General features: G+C 40.4%; 1 protein-coding gene across 3 annotated transcripts in view; it reads right to left on the bottom strand.

Annotated features, from left to right (window-relative positions):
- The window catches only part of cc2d2a (coiled-coil and C2 domain containing 2A), a 187,689-nt gene that overhangs the window by 32,071 nt on the left and 139,263 nt on the right, over positions 1-16,355 (bottom strand). For all 3 annotated transcript variants that reach the window (XR_007262507.1, XM_048599381.1, XM_020517151.2), the window contains 4 exons: positions 12,730-12,821; positions 10,698-10,865; positions 9,089-9,194; positions 4,441-4,550 (listed from right to left, as the gene is read on the bottom strand). Coding sequence is in view for 2 of the 3 variants with exons in the window: in XM_048599381.1 (XP_048455338.1) it covers positions 4,441-4,550; positions 9,089-9,194; positions 10,698-10,865; positions 12,730-12,821 (476 nt within the window). In the remaining variant the exon portion in view is untranslated. The remainder of the gene's footprint in view (positions 1-4,440; positions 4,551-9,088; positions 9,195-10,697; positions 10,866-12,729; positions 12,822-16,355) is intronic.

The following is a 16,355-nucleotide window of genomic DNA, read 5'->3' on the forward strand; positions in this document are numbered from 1 at the left end:
ACTCCCAGCACTCCTGGCCTCAAGGTGAAGCCTAGCGTGGCCTGGGTTGGAATGACTGTCATTCTGAACCCTTATTTCTCTATTTTTCTCATTTATTGCTGGGCTTTCTATTTCTTCTTTTTACTAACTTCCACCCCACCTCCCCCCCCCCCCCCCCCCCCCCCCCCCCCCCCCCCCCCCCCCCCCCCTCCCCAGATATTTGTACTTAGGAATCTGTACCTAGGTGCCTAAGAAGGTGCTATAAGTGGCAACTTGTAAACTTTTTGCTGCATTCATGTGAGTACGTGTGACAATAAAGCTAATTCTAAAATTTACAGGCTCACAATGTTTCTGTCTTGCCACGTTTCCTAGCAGGGATCAGCCAAGGGAGTGGACATGTTGCTGTATGGTACTGTGCTACGTCAATGTCACAGTACCAGCAGCTTAAGTGGCAAACACACTGCCTGCCTTTTAAACAAATGGCCATGTCTCAAAGTCTACGGCAACAAGTCCTCAGTCAGGACAAGGGGGAGCTGATCTTCTCTCAGCTTGGACTGCAGGTACTTGACAACATGTTTTTCTGTGCAAGGCTACCTTTCTTGAGCAGTTGTAAGGGTTCGGGTTGGGATAGGTGTATAAAGTTTCAGAAATCCTACCACACTGATACTGCATAGATTGAATTATGTTCCGCAATGTCAAAGGTCCGTGCACAGGCATTCCATAGCCTTCTTTGTCAAAGTCCTCCATGTCCTAATGTATTGAGGACTACGCCAAATCATCACGTGTGCAACTACTGACTGCTCACATTGTTAGGGCGTAATGGTCCTCATATATGTCTTGCGAAACTGTGACTGATGGATTCATCCACAACAGGAGTTATCGTCACTGTGGCTGCAGTACAGCAATGATGCAGAGAAACTGAGGAGGGACAAATGCATAAGAAAGCCCAGGATCAGCAGCTATCTCCAAAGGTTGCCAAATAGCATCCGTGTAACAAAGCCGTAGCTACAAGACATGTAAAACAGGTTTACCAGGATGGTGCCTGGATTGGACTGTATTATTCATAAGGACAGTTTGGACAAACTTGGATTGCTTTCACTGGAGTGTTGGAGACTGAAAGAAGTATATAAAATTATATAGGCAAGGATAGGGTGGATGGTCCCCAAGGTGAAAATGTCAAATACTAGAGATTTAGACAGATGCCCGAACAGGCAGAGAATAGAGAGATATGGACCATATGCAGGCAGATGGGATTAGTTTAGAATGACATCATGGTCGGCACAGACATGATGGACCGAAGGGCCTGTTCCCATTCTTTACTGTTCTATGTCTACAGGCCCCCTCAGGATATGGAGGAGGTACAGGAGGTCACTTCAGTGACATTTCTCTCATTGGATGTTCTGTTCTTTTATATTTTCTCCCACACGATTCTGAGTTTCTGGAATTCCCTTCCCTGAAAGGCAGCGGATGCAGAATGTTTAAACATTTTTAAGGTAAAAGTAGATGGATTCTTTATTACCAAGGGGATGAAAGATTATTGGGGATATTCAGGAATGGAGAGTTGGTCACATTGAATGGTGGAGCAATCTCAAAGGGCCAAACGGCCTACTTCTGTTCCTCGTTCATACTTCCTCCATCTGGGCAAGGCACATTGCTGCGACAGACTGAGAATGTCCTGAGGCACGGACATGGACCAGTGTCATCGGGTCCTGCTCCAGCAGAATGGCGGTGGCCGTGCTTTCCTGGTGAATACTGAGCAACTTGCTACTTTAAATGATTCACCACGGACCTATGGGAGATCTCTCAATCCTCAACCCAAAAATGCACCAACTCTGTTACCAATGCAGTGATGGGGTCAGTGATACAGCTCAGCAGCAAGCTTGGCCAACTTAGCTAAGTTATGCCACACTGTATGTTGGGAAACAGTAGCATCCCTTCATACGAGGTTCCAGCATGACAACAAGGACGGGTGGTCCATGCAGCTTCATTCTTGTGGCTGCAGTTACTAAGTAATCGATCAGACAGGTGATGATATAAGGCAGAAATACCTTCATGGATGCCAGATTCTATTTGTCTCCAATACCATCTACGTGCCCTTAGAAGATTTTTATTTTGTTTCCTTCCCACTATGTTTACAGTGAAGGGCAGCTCCTGGCTGATAGTGTTTGACCAGGTGCTAACAGTGGAAATCTCACGTGGTCTCTGTGGTAGGATAAATACTGTTAGCACCTGGTCAAACACTATCAGCCAGGAGCTGCCCTTCACTGTAAACATAGTGGGAAGGAAACAAAATAAATGTATGCATCATGTCTCCATGTGCCTTTCTTGGTCTATCCTATGCACACATCATAAGGTGAGCAGCAGAGAACTGTGAAAGCTAACTCACGAGTGCTCATGGAGACAGATCCTCTATTAATTGACATTTAGCTAATTTTTGGTAAAATACAGCTGATAGGGTTCATGTCATAATAATTCTTTATGTTAAAAAATCTGATAAATATTTAATATCATTCCTAGTACTGCTATACACGACCTGCAAATAAATAAACCACTGAAACAGGAGGGCAGTGTTTATGTTTATGGACTAATACAAATGCAAAAACTTTGCAGATGCCGGAAATCTGAAACAAAGACAAAAAAAAATTAGGGATACCAGAGATAACAAGGTGTAGAGCTGGATGAACACAGCAGGCCAAGCAGCATCAGAGGAGCAGGAAAGCTGATATTTCGGGTCGAGACCCTTCTTCAGATACCAAGCAGGTTTCACGACAGTGTGCAGTGAGAGACAGAGAGAGAGAGACGGAGGTGGGGGGTGGTGACAGACACCAACAGTGTTTAAAGGTACGATTCTCCTCTTGCTGGAGATGCTGAGGAATTTGGAAGGAAGGGCAAATAATTGTGGATTGTCCCTGGACTCACCACCTTTCTGCCAATTCAGCAGTTAAGCTCTGTGCAAGATGATCCATAGGTGACCTTTTTTTTTGGACGCATCATCAATAAAGGCCACTTAACAGAATCTTAAGGGTCTCAACTCACTATTGATCCAAATATCTTGCTAACACTAAGTGCCTGATAGGGAAGGGGGGGGTGGTGTCCAATTGCTGCAATCAGAACCTGCAGTCTGTTCCATCACAGGCACTCTCCAGCTGATCAGCCAGCAGTCTCAGTGTGGGGTGGGAGGCCTGATTTGACGAGAAGCTCGCTAGACAGCACTGAAGTACTCAACTGGTATTGACCCGACGAAACGTTCTTGCTGGTGGATGCATGGAGTTAATCCCGAAACACATTGCACTAAATTCTGACCTCCCATTTTTGAAGGACTAACAAGACAAGGGAGTACATGTTGAATGACAGGACCCTAAGTAGTCCAAAGGATCAGACGGGCACAGATAGGGTATTTAGGGAGAAACTTTTCCCATTATCAAAGGGTTCAATAACCCAGGGGCATTGTTTCAATGTAAGGTGGTTTAGAGGGGCTCGGGATTATCTAGAACTCATTGCCTGAAAGAGAGTGATGGTAGTGAAAACCCACAAGGCATTTAAGAAGTACTTAAATGAAATACTATAGCATACAAGGTTAGGGGCCAAGTTGTAAAATGGGATTAGAATAGATAGATTCTCGATGACTGTCACAGACGTGATGGGAGCAGCTTTAAAAATTCTATGACCGTAACCAAAGTTTCTGGTTGATGACTGACTAGTTCATGAGACTGGAGGCCAGTCAGTGGCTGTGCAGCAATGGAAGATCAGGAGCTCCACCATCAGAAGTGGAAGCTGCCGATGTAGGTAAGGGAAGTGAGACAATTCTGATATTTAGGAATGAAAAAATGGCACGAGTAGGTTGCTGGCATCAGGACCTGCCTCGCCCTGGAAAAATGCGAGAAGGCAAGAATCTTTTGGGGATCTAGCTGAACACATTTCTTTTCAAAATTTTCCTAGCTCTCCCTAGCTTTTAGGCAAGTGTAAACTCAGGACAATCCATCTGGTCATAATGTTGGGTCCCTGAAGTCTGGGACAAAATCCAGATAAGCAATGGAGTAGTGGTAATTTCACCAAATAGTATTTCAGAACCGTAGTAAATATTCTGGAAATACATGTTTGAATCCCACATTGACAGATGGGGAAATCGGAATTCAATAAAAGTCTGGAATTAAAAGCTAGCTTCACGGTGGACAGGTAATCACTGTCAATTGTTGTAAAAACTCACCTTACATCGTTCTGAGGGAAATCTGCCATCCATAGTCAATGTGACTCACAGCAATATGGTTGGCTTTTAACTACCCTTTGAAATGCTCAGCAAACTACATTGTTCAAGGGCAATTAAGAATGGAAAACAAATGCTGCGAAAGTCAGCAACATCTCATAAATTAATAAAAAAGGATAATATTGGTTTGGAAACAACAGATTAAATGGATCAACGGCCTCTTTCATCCAAATAAATCTACTTTTTAAACAAATTACCTGAATGGAATTTTCAATTCTTCATTCCAGTTAGGGTTTGGACCTTCTGCAGTGCTGGTTTGACGGACTGTACGTTGGAAGGAAACCTCCACAAAAGGACGCACTGAAGTCTTTGACAAAAAAAAATCTCAGTATTAGTCTGTTTATCCTTGATTTGGCCTTTCGCAGATTTTGCACAGCTCGTTTTTCATACAGATGAAAACTACCATCACAAACTGGGGAAATCAGAGAACTTCAAGCTATTTCAACTTTGCATTAACTAATCAAGTTAGAGAAGTCAGTTCATAAATCCTCATTGTGTTTGAGATATAGCTCTTTTAAAAAATAAGTAGCAAATACATTGGTCAAATTGACCTGATGTATTAAACACACACGGTAAAACAAATCAACCACCTGCATTTCTGTGGCGTCTATAATGTAGTAACAATGCCCCAAAGCCATTCACAGGAGTATTATTTAATAAATTCTGACACTAAGCTGCATAAAGCAATATTAGGGCAGATGACCAAAGGATTGGCTAAAGAGATAGGTTTTAAGAAGAGATTTGGAGAGATTCATGAAGGGCAGTTCAGAGCTTATTGTCTAATTTGAATGCAAGACCGCCAAAGGTGCAGTAATTCAAACTGAAGTATACAGAAGTTCAGAATTGGAAGATTCAAGATATTAGAGGTTTGTAGGGCTGGAGAGATTAAGATTTTACAGAGATAGATAAGTACATGGTAGTGAAGGAATTTGAAATAAGCTTGAAAATGTCAAAATAATGGCTCCAAAAAACTTCATGGGTCAGATTGGAGACAGAAAATATGAAAGGATAGTTTGTTAAGGGCGCAAAGCAGCTCAGATTCTATTTGACGATGAGGATGTTGCTGATACACTGAAGCTGTTCCAGTGGAAATCAACGTGCTTCCTGTTGGTGTTTATGTTTTAGAATAATGTAGTAAAGGGAGAGATTTAACTTGAAATATTCAGACAATTAAAAATATTGATAGTTTTACCTAACATTCTGTAACAAATGTTCTGAAACTATTATTTAACCTTGTGAAAACTAGCATATTATACACAAAAAACTGACATAAACCACATATCCCCCTAAATACGAGGTTTTTTGCTATCCTAATGCAGACTAGTCTTGTTTCATTTTAAAAATGTGTTCTCAAGAGGGTAAGACTCACAAGGCCACATGTGTCGTCTGCAGTTAATAGCAGTTGTCATCAAAGTCTAACACTATGGAAGAGTCAGTAAACATGTCTCATCCGACGTTCTACTGGAGGGAAAATTATTGATGCAGTAGCTAAGGATCATTGGCTTGATGATCCCTTCCCTCAGAAACCCCAGCAGCAATATCCTGGAGTTTGGACGACCGGCCTCCTACCATCACAACCATCTTTGTTTCTGTCCGGCAAAATTACGGTCACTGGAGAATCTGGCTGGTGTTATCTAGGAAATGAGTTTATCCCCTGTTGCTACGCTCTGTTGGATGCTGCATTATGTTGAGGGGAGTATTCTCACCAACTGTTTGCCATTCAGCTCTTGAATCCATTATCATTTATGGCTCTGATTAAGTTTTAAACAGAGGGTGTATATTTTTGTTGGCTTGAGCAGTCTCAGCAATGGTGAGAAAGTTTGGGGTGAAATGGCAAGAATGAAAAAATAAATCAAATCCCCAGTGGTGAAAAAATAAATTCCCATTTTCCCAATAAAGTTTAAATGGCAAGTTCTGAATCTTGCGAATGAGCAGCGACTATCTTTATTTCCACATATTTGTATCTCAGTAACAGCTAATCTCGCCTCATTTTTGTATGACTTGCACCTTCCTCAGAAATGAGACACTGCGAATTCCCAACATGGAAGTCAGATCAGTTGTCTGGCAGCACAGCTCACTTTTCACTTCTCACTTCTCCAGCTTCACCACTTCCATCATTTCCTTCCATGCTGTATGAACACCGTTCTCTCCTACCATCACTCTATTCAACTGGGCATTGCTGACCCATCAGCCTGACCACATCATCACAGCTACTTTCAGAGCAACCCACTCAGCACTTCAGCCCTTCAGGATTTCACTTTGCAGCTTATGGTTTGTAAGTTAGTGCCAGGTTGTTTGGCAACAGAGATACACATAGATCTCATGCATCTGCACATGATGCATCTTATGTCACTTGAATTACTTTCTTGATGCTCACACATTTTGCACTGACTTAGAGGCTGCCAGTCTCTGTGGCTTGCGTTGTTTTTCAGCAAATAGGCTTTTCAGTCCGAAGTTACAGACTGACAGCCTCTGTCACTCATATTGCTTTTTAACACAGTAGGTCCTTCAGCCATTACTTAGAAGCTGCCAGCTTCTCTGGTTTGCATTGCTATTCAGTGCAGAGGGACAGGCAGGCAGCTTGTCATGATTCAGAGCACCGAACAGTCAAGAGGGTGGACGTATCACCGTACAGCACCAGTCTACATCAATGTCACAGCTACAGCATGTGGCAGCAGGTTATATAACAACTGTGTGTGTGTCAACCAAACGAGCCCAAATGCAACCACGGCTGGAAGTCAAAGGAGACCAGTCCTGAGTGAAGAGAAGGAGGCGGCAGTGGCATGATGGTAAAGACACTGGATCAGTAATCCAGACTCTAGTATAATATTCTGGGGATGGGGGTATCACAGGTATATTGGTTAGGGTGCTGTGGGGAGCCTATCTGAAGGTTGCACTGTCCAGGGGTTAACCATAGTCAGTCAGCGGTCTGGGTATTAATGATCAGGGTGCTCACCAGAGGCATTCTGTACAGACTTGGTAAAAGTGCAAAGCCAAGAACTTGAAACTCCCAGCATCACTGTCACTATCTACAGCTGTCGGTGAACCAGTGCAGGCAGAGATTAAGGATATCATGGGCCATTATCATTGAACCGTGTCATCTGCTGGAGCAGGATTTGAACTCAGAAGGACTGGGTGACTGCGTTTGGTGGCTGTCATGTCATAGCTGCCCTGAATTTTATTCCAAGTGGCATTTTCCAAGGAACAAGTAAGACATGTGTAGCATCTCCTGCTCCTCGGTCCACAAATGCAACCAGAAAGTCATAGATGCCATATCACAGTTGTTGGTATCCTTTCCCTCTGATGAGGTGAGTCAAGCAGCTTGGGCAGTGGGATTCTCCATCATTGCTTGCTGCAAGGTGCAATAAACTGCATTCATGCTGCTTTGAGAGAATGTATTCAAAATATGTTATTGTTGGTGAAATAATGCCAGATAATGGTCCACAATTTGAACACGAAAACTTTGCTTGCAGAAAAATACAGTTTTCGTCAAGTAACCAGTTCACTTGACCATCCATAAGCTAACAATGAAACAGAGAGTAGTATAAAAACTTTAAAAATGCTGGTGACAAAAAAAGTTGCAGCACTAGGTTTACTGAATGACTGAACAACACCGTCAAACAACGGTGTTCAATGGGCTGAAAATTCTACAGCAGAACCTCAGGCCTAATGTTGCATCACAAGACCATGACTATATAAAATTACACAAAATGAGCCAAATAAGTAAGCATCTGAAGTGGTATAACCATAGACAATGAGCTAAAATCGTCTCCACTTTGCTGTCAGGGCAGAGAAAGTGTGAATAAACAATTAACAAGCTGAAGATACGGTTATCAAAAATTGGAACAGCCACTATCATGTCTTGCCCAAACAACAACTGAATTTTCCAAAAGAAACAGAAGAGCTTTGACACTCTTATAAACCACAAGCAGTGATTCATATGAATACTATGGAAATCAGGAGAATAAAACACTTTTACAGCAAATTCCTCACAGAGTGTGACCAGCGTCTGAGAACCGAGAGTAATCCATCAACCCAGACCAACAGGACTGAGAACAAGATCTGAAAGAGAGGTGATACCACCAGAAACTCAACAAATGAAAATAAGACCTTTTTGGGGGTTGGGGGTTAGATAGTAGGAATGTAAATACTTTAATAATTTCTTGGAAGTTAAACTGGTGAGAAATTGTGGAGTAAGGAGTTAACGTAAATCAGTCAGTGATGTTACTGATGATGTAAGAATTATATAAACTGAAGAGTCTGAACTGGAGATGGTATATACTGTGAATAAAGATAGGGATTACATTGCTATTCCCATAGCTAGATTGTTAGTAAGGTAGATAGATGACAGGGAGGACATACAGTAGAGCAGACAAGATTCACTGACAAAAGTAGAAGAGTAGGACAGGGACAAACCAGATGCCTCCTCCACAATGCTCCCAATCCCAAACCAGTCTTGATCTCCCAAAATGACACAATTTGCTGAAAAGATTACAGGGATTAAATTGAATTTGTGTAAAGAACCAGTTTGGTGTCAGGTTTTGCTTGGTATTATTCCTCTGAAGCACATTGGGACACTTAATAATGCAGCATAAATGTGCAGATAATAATTTGCACTTCTCATTTATTACTTGAACATTTCAGTATAATTTTGTGTTTGAATTTGTAAAACTGCATTGCAGAAACAGGCTTGTGTTTCAGATCTGCATAAAGGAGTGTGAAATTCCATGAACTACAATAAAAAAAAATGGAGAGGCTGGTGACAACAATAAATTGAACAGAGTTCTATATTCCCCCTTTATACATCCAGTCTCTGTGCCTTTGAGCTTCCTATTTGTTCCATACCTGGTTCGTAAACCACTCATGGCTTTGAGTAGGGCTCTGAGGTATCTGAGAGGTTGCAAATGTTTCACTAATGGATCGAGCTGATCTGGATGTTAGTGGTGGTTTGCTAGAGGAAAACAAAAAGAAAGCTTTTTTCTTCAAATCAGTTTCTATTAAATAAACCTGAAAAAGAACAGCAACTTTAGAGTCGGTGTTACAAACTATATCAAAGAATATGCTATCCATATATTCAAAGACAAATTGATCAAAGGATAATTAAGTTTTAACTTTAGAAAAGGTCATTTAAGGATTTAGGATGTCACTGGCTGGGCCAGCATTTATTGTCCATCACAAGTTGCCCTTGAGAAAGTGATGCAGTCTATGTACTGTAGGTCGACTCACAATGCCATTAGCGAGGAAGTTCCAGGAATTTGGCCTCGCAACAGTGAAGGAACAGGGATATACTTCCAATTCTGGATAATGAGTAGCTTTCAGGGGACCTTACAGTTGGTGGTGTTTCCATGCATTTCCTAGTCCTTCAAGATGGAAAAGATCATGGGTTTAGAAGTCGTTCTCTAAGAGGTGCAGTTCCGCAATGTATCTTGTAGTTGGTATATACTGCTCCTACTGTACATCTGTGGTGGAGGGACTGAATATTTATTGATGTAATGCGAATCAAGCAGGCTTCGTCCTAGTTGGTGCTTAGCTTCTGGATGTTGTCTGGATGGGTGCAGCTCCAACAACTGGGGAGTATTCCATCACACTCCTGTTTCGTGCCTTGTGAACGGGGGACAGGCACTAGGGAGTCAGGAGGTGAGTTACTTCAAGATTCCTAGGCTCTGACCTGTTCTTGTAGCTACGGTACTTATATGACTAGTCCAGTTGAAATTCTGATCAATGGTAACCTCCAGGATGTTGATAACAGGGGATTCAGTGATGGCGATGCCATTGAATGTCAAGGGGCGATGAATAAGTTCTCTAATGTTGGAGGTGGTCATCGCCTGGTACTTTGTGTGGTTCAAATGTTAATGTTACAATCAATAACAAAGTCAGGACTTCAAAGCAAAGAAAAAATCAAGTATTTTGCTAGCTTACAAATAACAATTTTAAAGATCAAATTTCCTGCAAATCATTTCACTGAAGGTTATGCATTCACACCAATAGTTACAAAGCAATATTTAAATTCTCAGAGACATACAAAAAATCTTTCAATGACCTTGACGTTGAATATGAGCCTGGAGGGTTCAGTCAGTTCAGTTAAGTAAATGGCTGGCTTGCAATGATGACATGTTAATCCTCATCACCAGTCATCCCTGTCCAATGACAGCAGCCTTCTGGAACTATGGCAACTTTACTTATTCCCTGTATATGAGGCTGCAATGGTCAGCAAGCATTAATTCTTGATTGAAAGTAGGTTATTGTGGAAATTAGACCCAAGGCTAGGATTTCCCAACAGTTTCTGCAGTAATACGAAGCCTAATTTTATAACCTGGAAATAGTTGCACAGACTCTTCTCTTACAAGGTCAGAAAGTTCCTGTGCTTGTACACATTAGGCCATGTAAGTTCCTGAAGAACCTACATTGCAAGAAGATAAGGGAGGCAGCAACAGACAAAGCAAGTATCTCTTACCCTCCAACGGATTTACGAATAGGTACATCATAGGCTCGGATAATGTTGACCAGAAGTTTGATGTCTCCATCAGAAAGGTTCTGGGCTGTAACTTTTTTTCTTTCTTTTCTTCTTGGTCTAAGTGGTCTCCTTGGTTCGGCCAGTTTGAGCAGGCTGATGCCTAACATACTATTGGGCACAAAATATTAATTGTACTCAGCACAGGTTCTCTACCCATCACCACCACTTCTTAAAAGTAACAAATGAGAATTGCAAAGTTAGCTAAATTCTATTCAATAAATTAAGCTAATAAGCAAGCATTAATAATAAGACATCTTAGTGATCAATATGGAAAGGAAATGATGAGAATAGTACAACATACCGTGAGTCACCAGAACTGCACAGAAAATGGAAGAATAAAACAAAACGAAGATATATGAAAGGAATCCGACAGCAAAGCAGTGACAGACATAATACATTTTTTTTATAATGAAATGCAAGCAGTTTTATGACATAAATATTAGAAAGGAAATTGAAAAGAAATGTGCTCCTTGCGCTACATTTTTGTTTATACTTCGATATTTTTCTCAACCTAGTGGTATGTTGCAAAGATCACTCCCATAAGCATTCCATTAAAGTCAACAACCCAGATCATAGCCTACCATATCTAGTAATACCTGAACATGTTGTGACCCCAGTAGCCTAAAATAAATCCTTAATACTGCATTCAGTTCAGTGAATATTACCAGGTTGTTACTCATCATCAAATGCCTAGTTGTAAATCAATTTCTCTCTGCGCAGATACTGCCTGAATATTTCCAGCATCTTCTGCCTTCGAGTTCACCTGAGTTTGATGTTCATTTTTCAAGCAGACTGGCTCATGCAGCAACTTGATTTAAGAAAAATGATATAAAAAGAACTACAAAAATGTGGAAACACTCAGTCTGAAATCAATTCATCATAAAACTAAGCAGGTCACGACATAGCCTGGTTCATTAGAGTATTTATAAAATGGATGCCAGAATGTACAAAAAAGAAACGCAAAAACAGAAAAGAATAATTAAAGTTTCTGACAGTTCTCCAATTCACATTTGCAGTCAAATGTTTGACTGATTAGCAGTTCTAGATATGTAAAAGCCTATTGCTGTTGGAATTGTTGAAAATTGCCTGTTGCAGCTGGAAGTTCACATACTCCGTTGATAGCAGGAATATCAGTGAAGCTAGGTTCACAAAAACAGCCAAAGTCATCATGCACTGGCTCACACAATAAAATGATAATTCACATATTTACATGATGTAAAGTAAATCATTGGCTACTGGAACAGCTTCTGACTAAAAACATCAGAAACACTCGAGTCCACAGTGAGCATACTTCTTGAGGCACGTTTTGCTTTTAAGAAAATTCTGAAATGCTCCAGTGATCATAACATTTCTTTAAAAAAAGTCAATACAATGAAATACCAGAGATTAAATGCTGGTTAGCCACAGTCCAGGCATATATTTTTCTAGTCAGAGTTTTATTTGTGCCCCATAAGTTCCAATCACACTGAGCACTTCTCTCTTAGATACATAGGCATCTAGCCATGTTCTCATCCAATTACCTCTTTGTTAATATGCCCCCTCATTCCATTTGGTCTCATATTTGTATGTTCGTTCTGGAAGTGTGATGGCAAGACACTGCCAAAGATGACTGAGGGCTTGTCTAGACAAGAGTAAACCTACTGGGTTGGAAAAGATCATAAAATAACTCAAAATATGACTGTTAATTATTGGAGAGACAAAGGTTCCCAGCAAACTGTGTCCTGATTGCCTCTTTGTTCCTCAAAGTAAAATGATCATCATCTTACGGCAGAAGAAGAGTAAATTAAAAAAATAACTTTTGACATTCAATTCTGATAAAAAGAATTAACTCCGATAACAAGGTGTAGAGCTGGATGAACACAGCAGGCCAAGCAGCATCAGAGGAGCAGGAAGGCTGACGTTTCGGGCCTAGACCCTTCTTCAGAAGCAGAGTGTAAGATAGTTTGAAAATAATGTATCGTACAATATTCACCTTATACTGGGAACTGCTTCCTCTACAACCATATCTGACAAGACATAATGATGCTTTCCCAGTAGAAATCTACTTTTTACAGAGTCCCGTACCTAGGAAATTAAAAATGTGACAATTATCCCTCGTTATTTGTAGCATCAGTACCATTAGTATTCCTTATGCATGTTCAAAGCACAAGTATATTTCTGCAATTTTACCCCTTCAAATAAAATCAAACTACTGTGGATGTTGAAAATTTTAAACAATCACAAAGAATGTTGGAGAATCTCAGCATGTGTGGCAGCACTTGTGCAGAGAGAAACCAAGTTAACGTTATGAGTCTGATAGGACTCTTCTTCAGTCTGAAAATGCTGCCAGAACTGCTGATATCTCCGCATTTTCGGTTTGCTTTAATTTTATCCTCCATAGCCTTTACAGCCATTTATGGCATTGAGAGGTCTGGACAACACCCTCAGAAATACTTGCTCAATTTCTGCAGCAGTCATTCCATGTTGCATTAAGCCATCCTCCCCTGTGTTTCAATTACCAGTGAAAACAACCTAGTTTTTGTTAAAATCCTTTCACACTGGTCTAACCTTGTTCAAATTCCATATCACTTCCTTAGTTTTGTATTTAATGCTTCTTAACTCCATTCACTTTTTTATGGCATCTTTTACTTGCAATGAACATTATGCAAACTCTTTACATCCCATCTGGCCTCTAGCAATAAGAGCATTCTGTGATACAAGTTGCCATGTCCTTGAAATCATTATTTTCAGCAAGGAATGATATTATTCCTTCCATGTCTATTTCCAAATATTTTGTATAAATAGAAAATAAACCACCCCAATACAGTACTCGCATGACATCAATTCAATAATTCATCAATTCAAATTCAAAATTTACTCCCTACTTTGCTTTCTGTTCCCATTCAGCTCCATTTTGCTATCCCAACACTCTGATTTCCGCAAACAAGTCAAAATAAATTAGGAGCTGGAAAAGTACAGTTGGTCAGACAGCATCTGAGGAAGAGGAAAGTCAATGTTTCAGGTGGGTTTTCGCCCAAAACGTTGACTTTCCTGCTCCACGGATGCTGTCTGACCAGCTGTGATTTTTCAGCTCCACATTTAATAAGTCTAACTTTTATCATCTGCAGTCTTTACTGTCTCCAAGGGTTAAAATAAATTAATCAGGGCCTTTATAAATTCACGCCAGTATATGCTGATTCAGCAATCACTTTCTCAATCATTTCCAGAAAATATAGCATAACTTTGGCAAAGCTTGAAAGCTTACAGTGCTTGCTTGATCCTTCCACTCTTATCTAAACAAGGATCTGACACACCAAAATCATTTTGCAAAAGGTCCTTGGATAATTATAATTGATGTTATATTGTCCCTAATCTATTATTACATGACGCACACTAACTAGGTCTGTGAATTTTTTTTAGTACATCTCTGTTTTTGATTATCGTTTTCTCCTCAATATTTATCTCTAACAGTGTCTCTTTCATATCTTCCTGTGTTAGTTCTGCAGTTCTCCTTTTACCTTCCTTTGTAAAATGTAAACAATATATTTAAACATTTCTATCATTCCCTCCTTATAAAGCACAGGTTAGCTCATTGAGCTTAAAAAAAATCCTTTCATGAGATATGGACATCACTGGCAAGGCCAACATTTATTGCTCACTCCCAGATTTGGAATCATATTTGGGTCAGACTAAGTAAGAATGGCAGATTGCTTCTCTAAAGGAAATCAGTGAACCAGATGGATTCTTACAATAGTTGATGGTAGTTTCATTGGATCATTATGGAGACAGTTTTATGTTCCAGTCTTTTTATTAACTGAATCTAAATTCCAACAGCTGCCATGGTTAAGATATGAGAGTATGTCCCTACAGCATTAATCTGGCCTTCTGGATTTTTAGTCCATCCTTTCGTTGACTGTATTTGATAAGAAAGATATGTGTATTTTGTTACTTTTTATATTTGTAGACTAATTTCATTGAGAGGTATTTTGCTAGTGCTGTCGGGAGGGCATTAACCTAAATTGGTAGAGATGTGAGAATCAAGAGAGAACATTCGAGAAGAATATGAGGGTGCACAAAAAATTCTGGAGAGATAGATAGCACTCATGTAACGAATAGTAAATTAATGTCTGATGTTGTAGTAATGGAGACGGTAATGAAGTCCAAAAGATGATGACTGTGCATGAATGTGAATGCACAGATTATAGTAAATAAGATTGGGTAGCTACAGATTTCCATGTAGAATATGATGTGGTAGTCACAGAGAGGTGGCTCAAAGGCTGGGTGTTAAATATTCCTGGGTACAAATGTTCAGAAAAGATGGAAATGGTTGAAAAGCAGAAGGGGTGGCAGTATTGATTAAGAAGGCAACTGCAGTGAGGGAGCAAAAGGATATCCCAGAGGATTCAAGGACCGAATCAATTTGACTAGAACTAAGGAACAAAATAGGTGTAATTACATTGTTCAGTGGAGTATAAAGACTACCAACTGGTGCAAAGAATATAAAAGAACAATTTTGTTGGCAGATGCCATCGTGAGCATTTATAATGGAGGACTTCAATATAGACTGGGATAGTGGTAGAATAAGGGGCAACAAGGGGCAAGTATTTCTAAAGTGTGTTCAGGAGAATTTCCAAGAGCTGTATGTGCCCAGTACAATAAAAGGGATGCACTGTTTGGTGTAGTTCTTGGAAATGAGTCAAGCCAAGTCAATCAATTTTCAGTGGGGAAAGTTTAGGAGACACTGATTATTGTATTGTAAGCGGAGAATGACAATATTCAATCCAAAGTGACAAAAATCAAATGGCAAACGGCTGACTTCAACAGGACAAGAACAAAGCTGCACAGAATGGATTGGAGTGAAAGGTTTGTAGGAAAACCTATAACCAATTAATGGGCTATCTTCACAATAGGATGGATCAGGTATAATCAAGGTATATTTCCTTAAAAGGTATGGCATGCAAATCCAGCTATCTCTGGATGACACGGGTGTTTGAAATCAAGATAAAGAAGAAAATGTGTGCTTCTGAAGGTGTCCTGTAAAAAGTCCAATTGAGAGGACTTACTTTTTATTCACTCATGGGGTGTGGACATCACTGGCTGGCCAGCAGTTATTGCCTGTTTATAGTTGCCCTGAGAAGGTGGTGGTGAGCTGCCTTCTTGAACCACTGCAGTCTATGTGCTGTAGGTAAGCCCACAATGCCGTTAGGAAGAGATTTCCAGGATTTTGAACCAGCGACAATGAACGAATGGTGATATACTTCCAAGTCAGGATGGTGAGTGGCTTGGAGGGGGACTTGCAGGTGCTGGTGTTACCATGTATCTGCTGCCCTTGTCTGTCTAAGTGGAAGTGTTTGTGGGTTTGGCAGAATGCCAAGAAGAATACAGAAGTTTAGAAGGGAGGTGAGAAGGCATATTGGAGAAGCAGAGGATAAGACTGGCGGCCAACACATAGGGAAATACCAAAATCTTCTCTCATCATATCAAGACAGTGATAGGGTGAGGAGTAAAGATGATTAAGGACCAAAGTAGGGATTTACAGATGGAGGTAATTGTACAGCTGAGGTGTTAATTGAATACTTTGCATCTATCTTTACACAGGCCTTTACAAAGGGTGTGATG

Source organism: Rhincodon typus, chromosome 1 (assembly GCF_021869965.1).
Source record: "Rhincodon typus isolate 14 chromosome 1, sRhiTyp1.1, whole genome shotgun sequence".
Lineage (NCBI taxonomy): Eukaryota > Metazoa > Chordata > Chondrichthyes > Orectolobiformes > Rhincodontidae > Rhincodon > Rhincodon typus.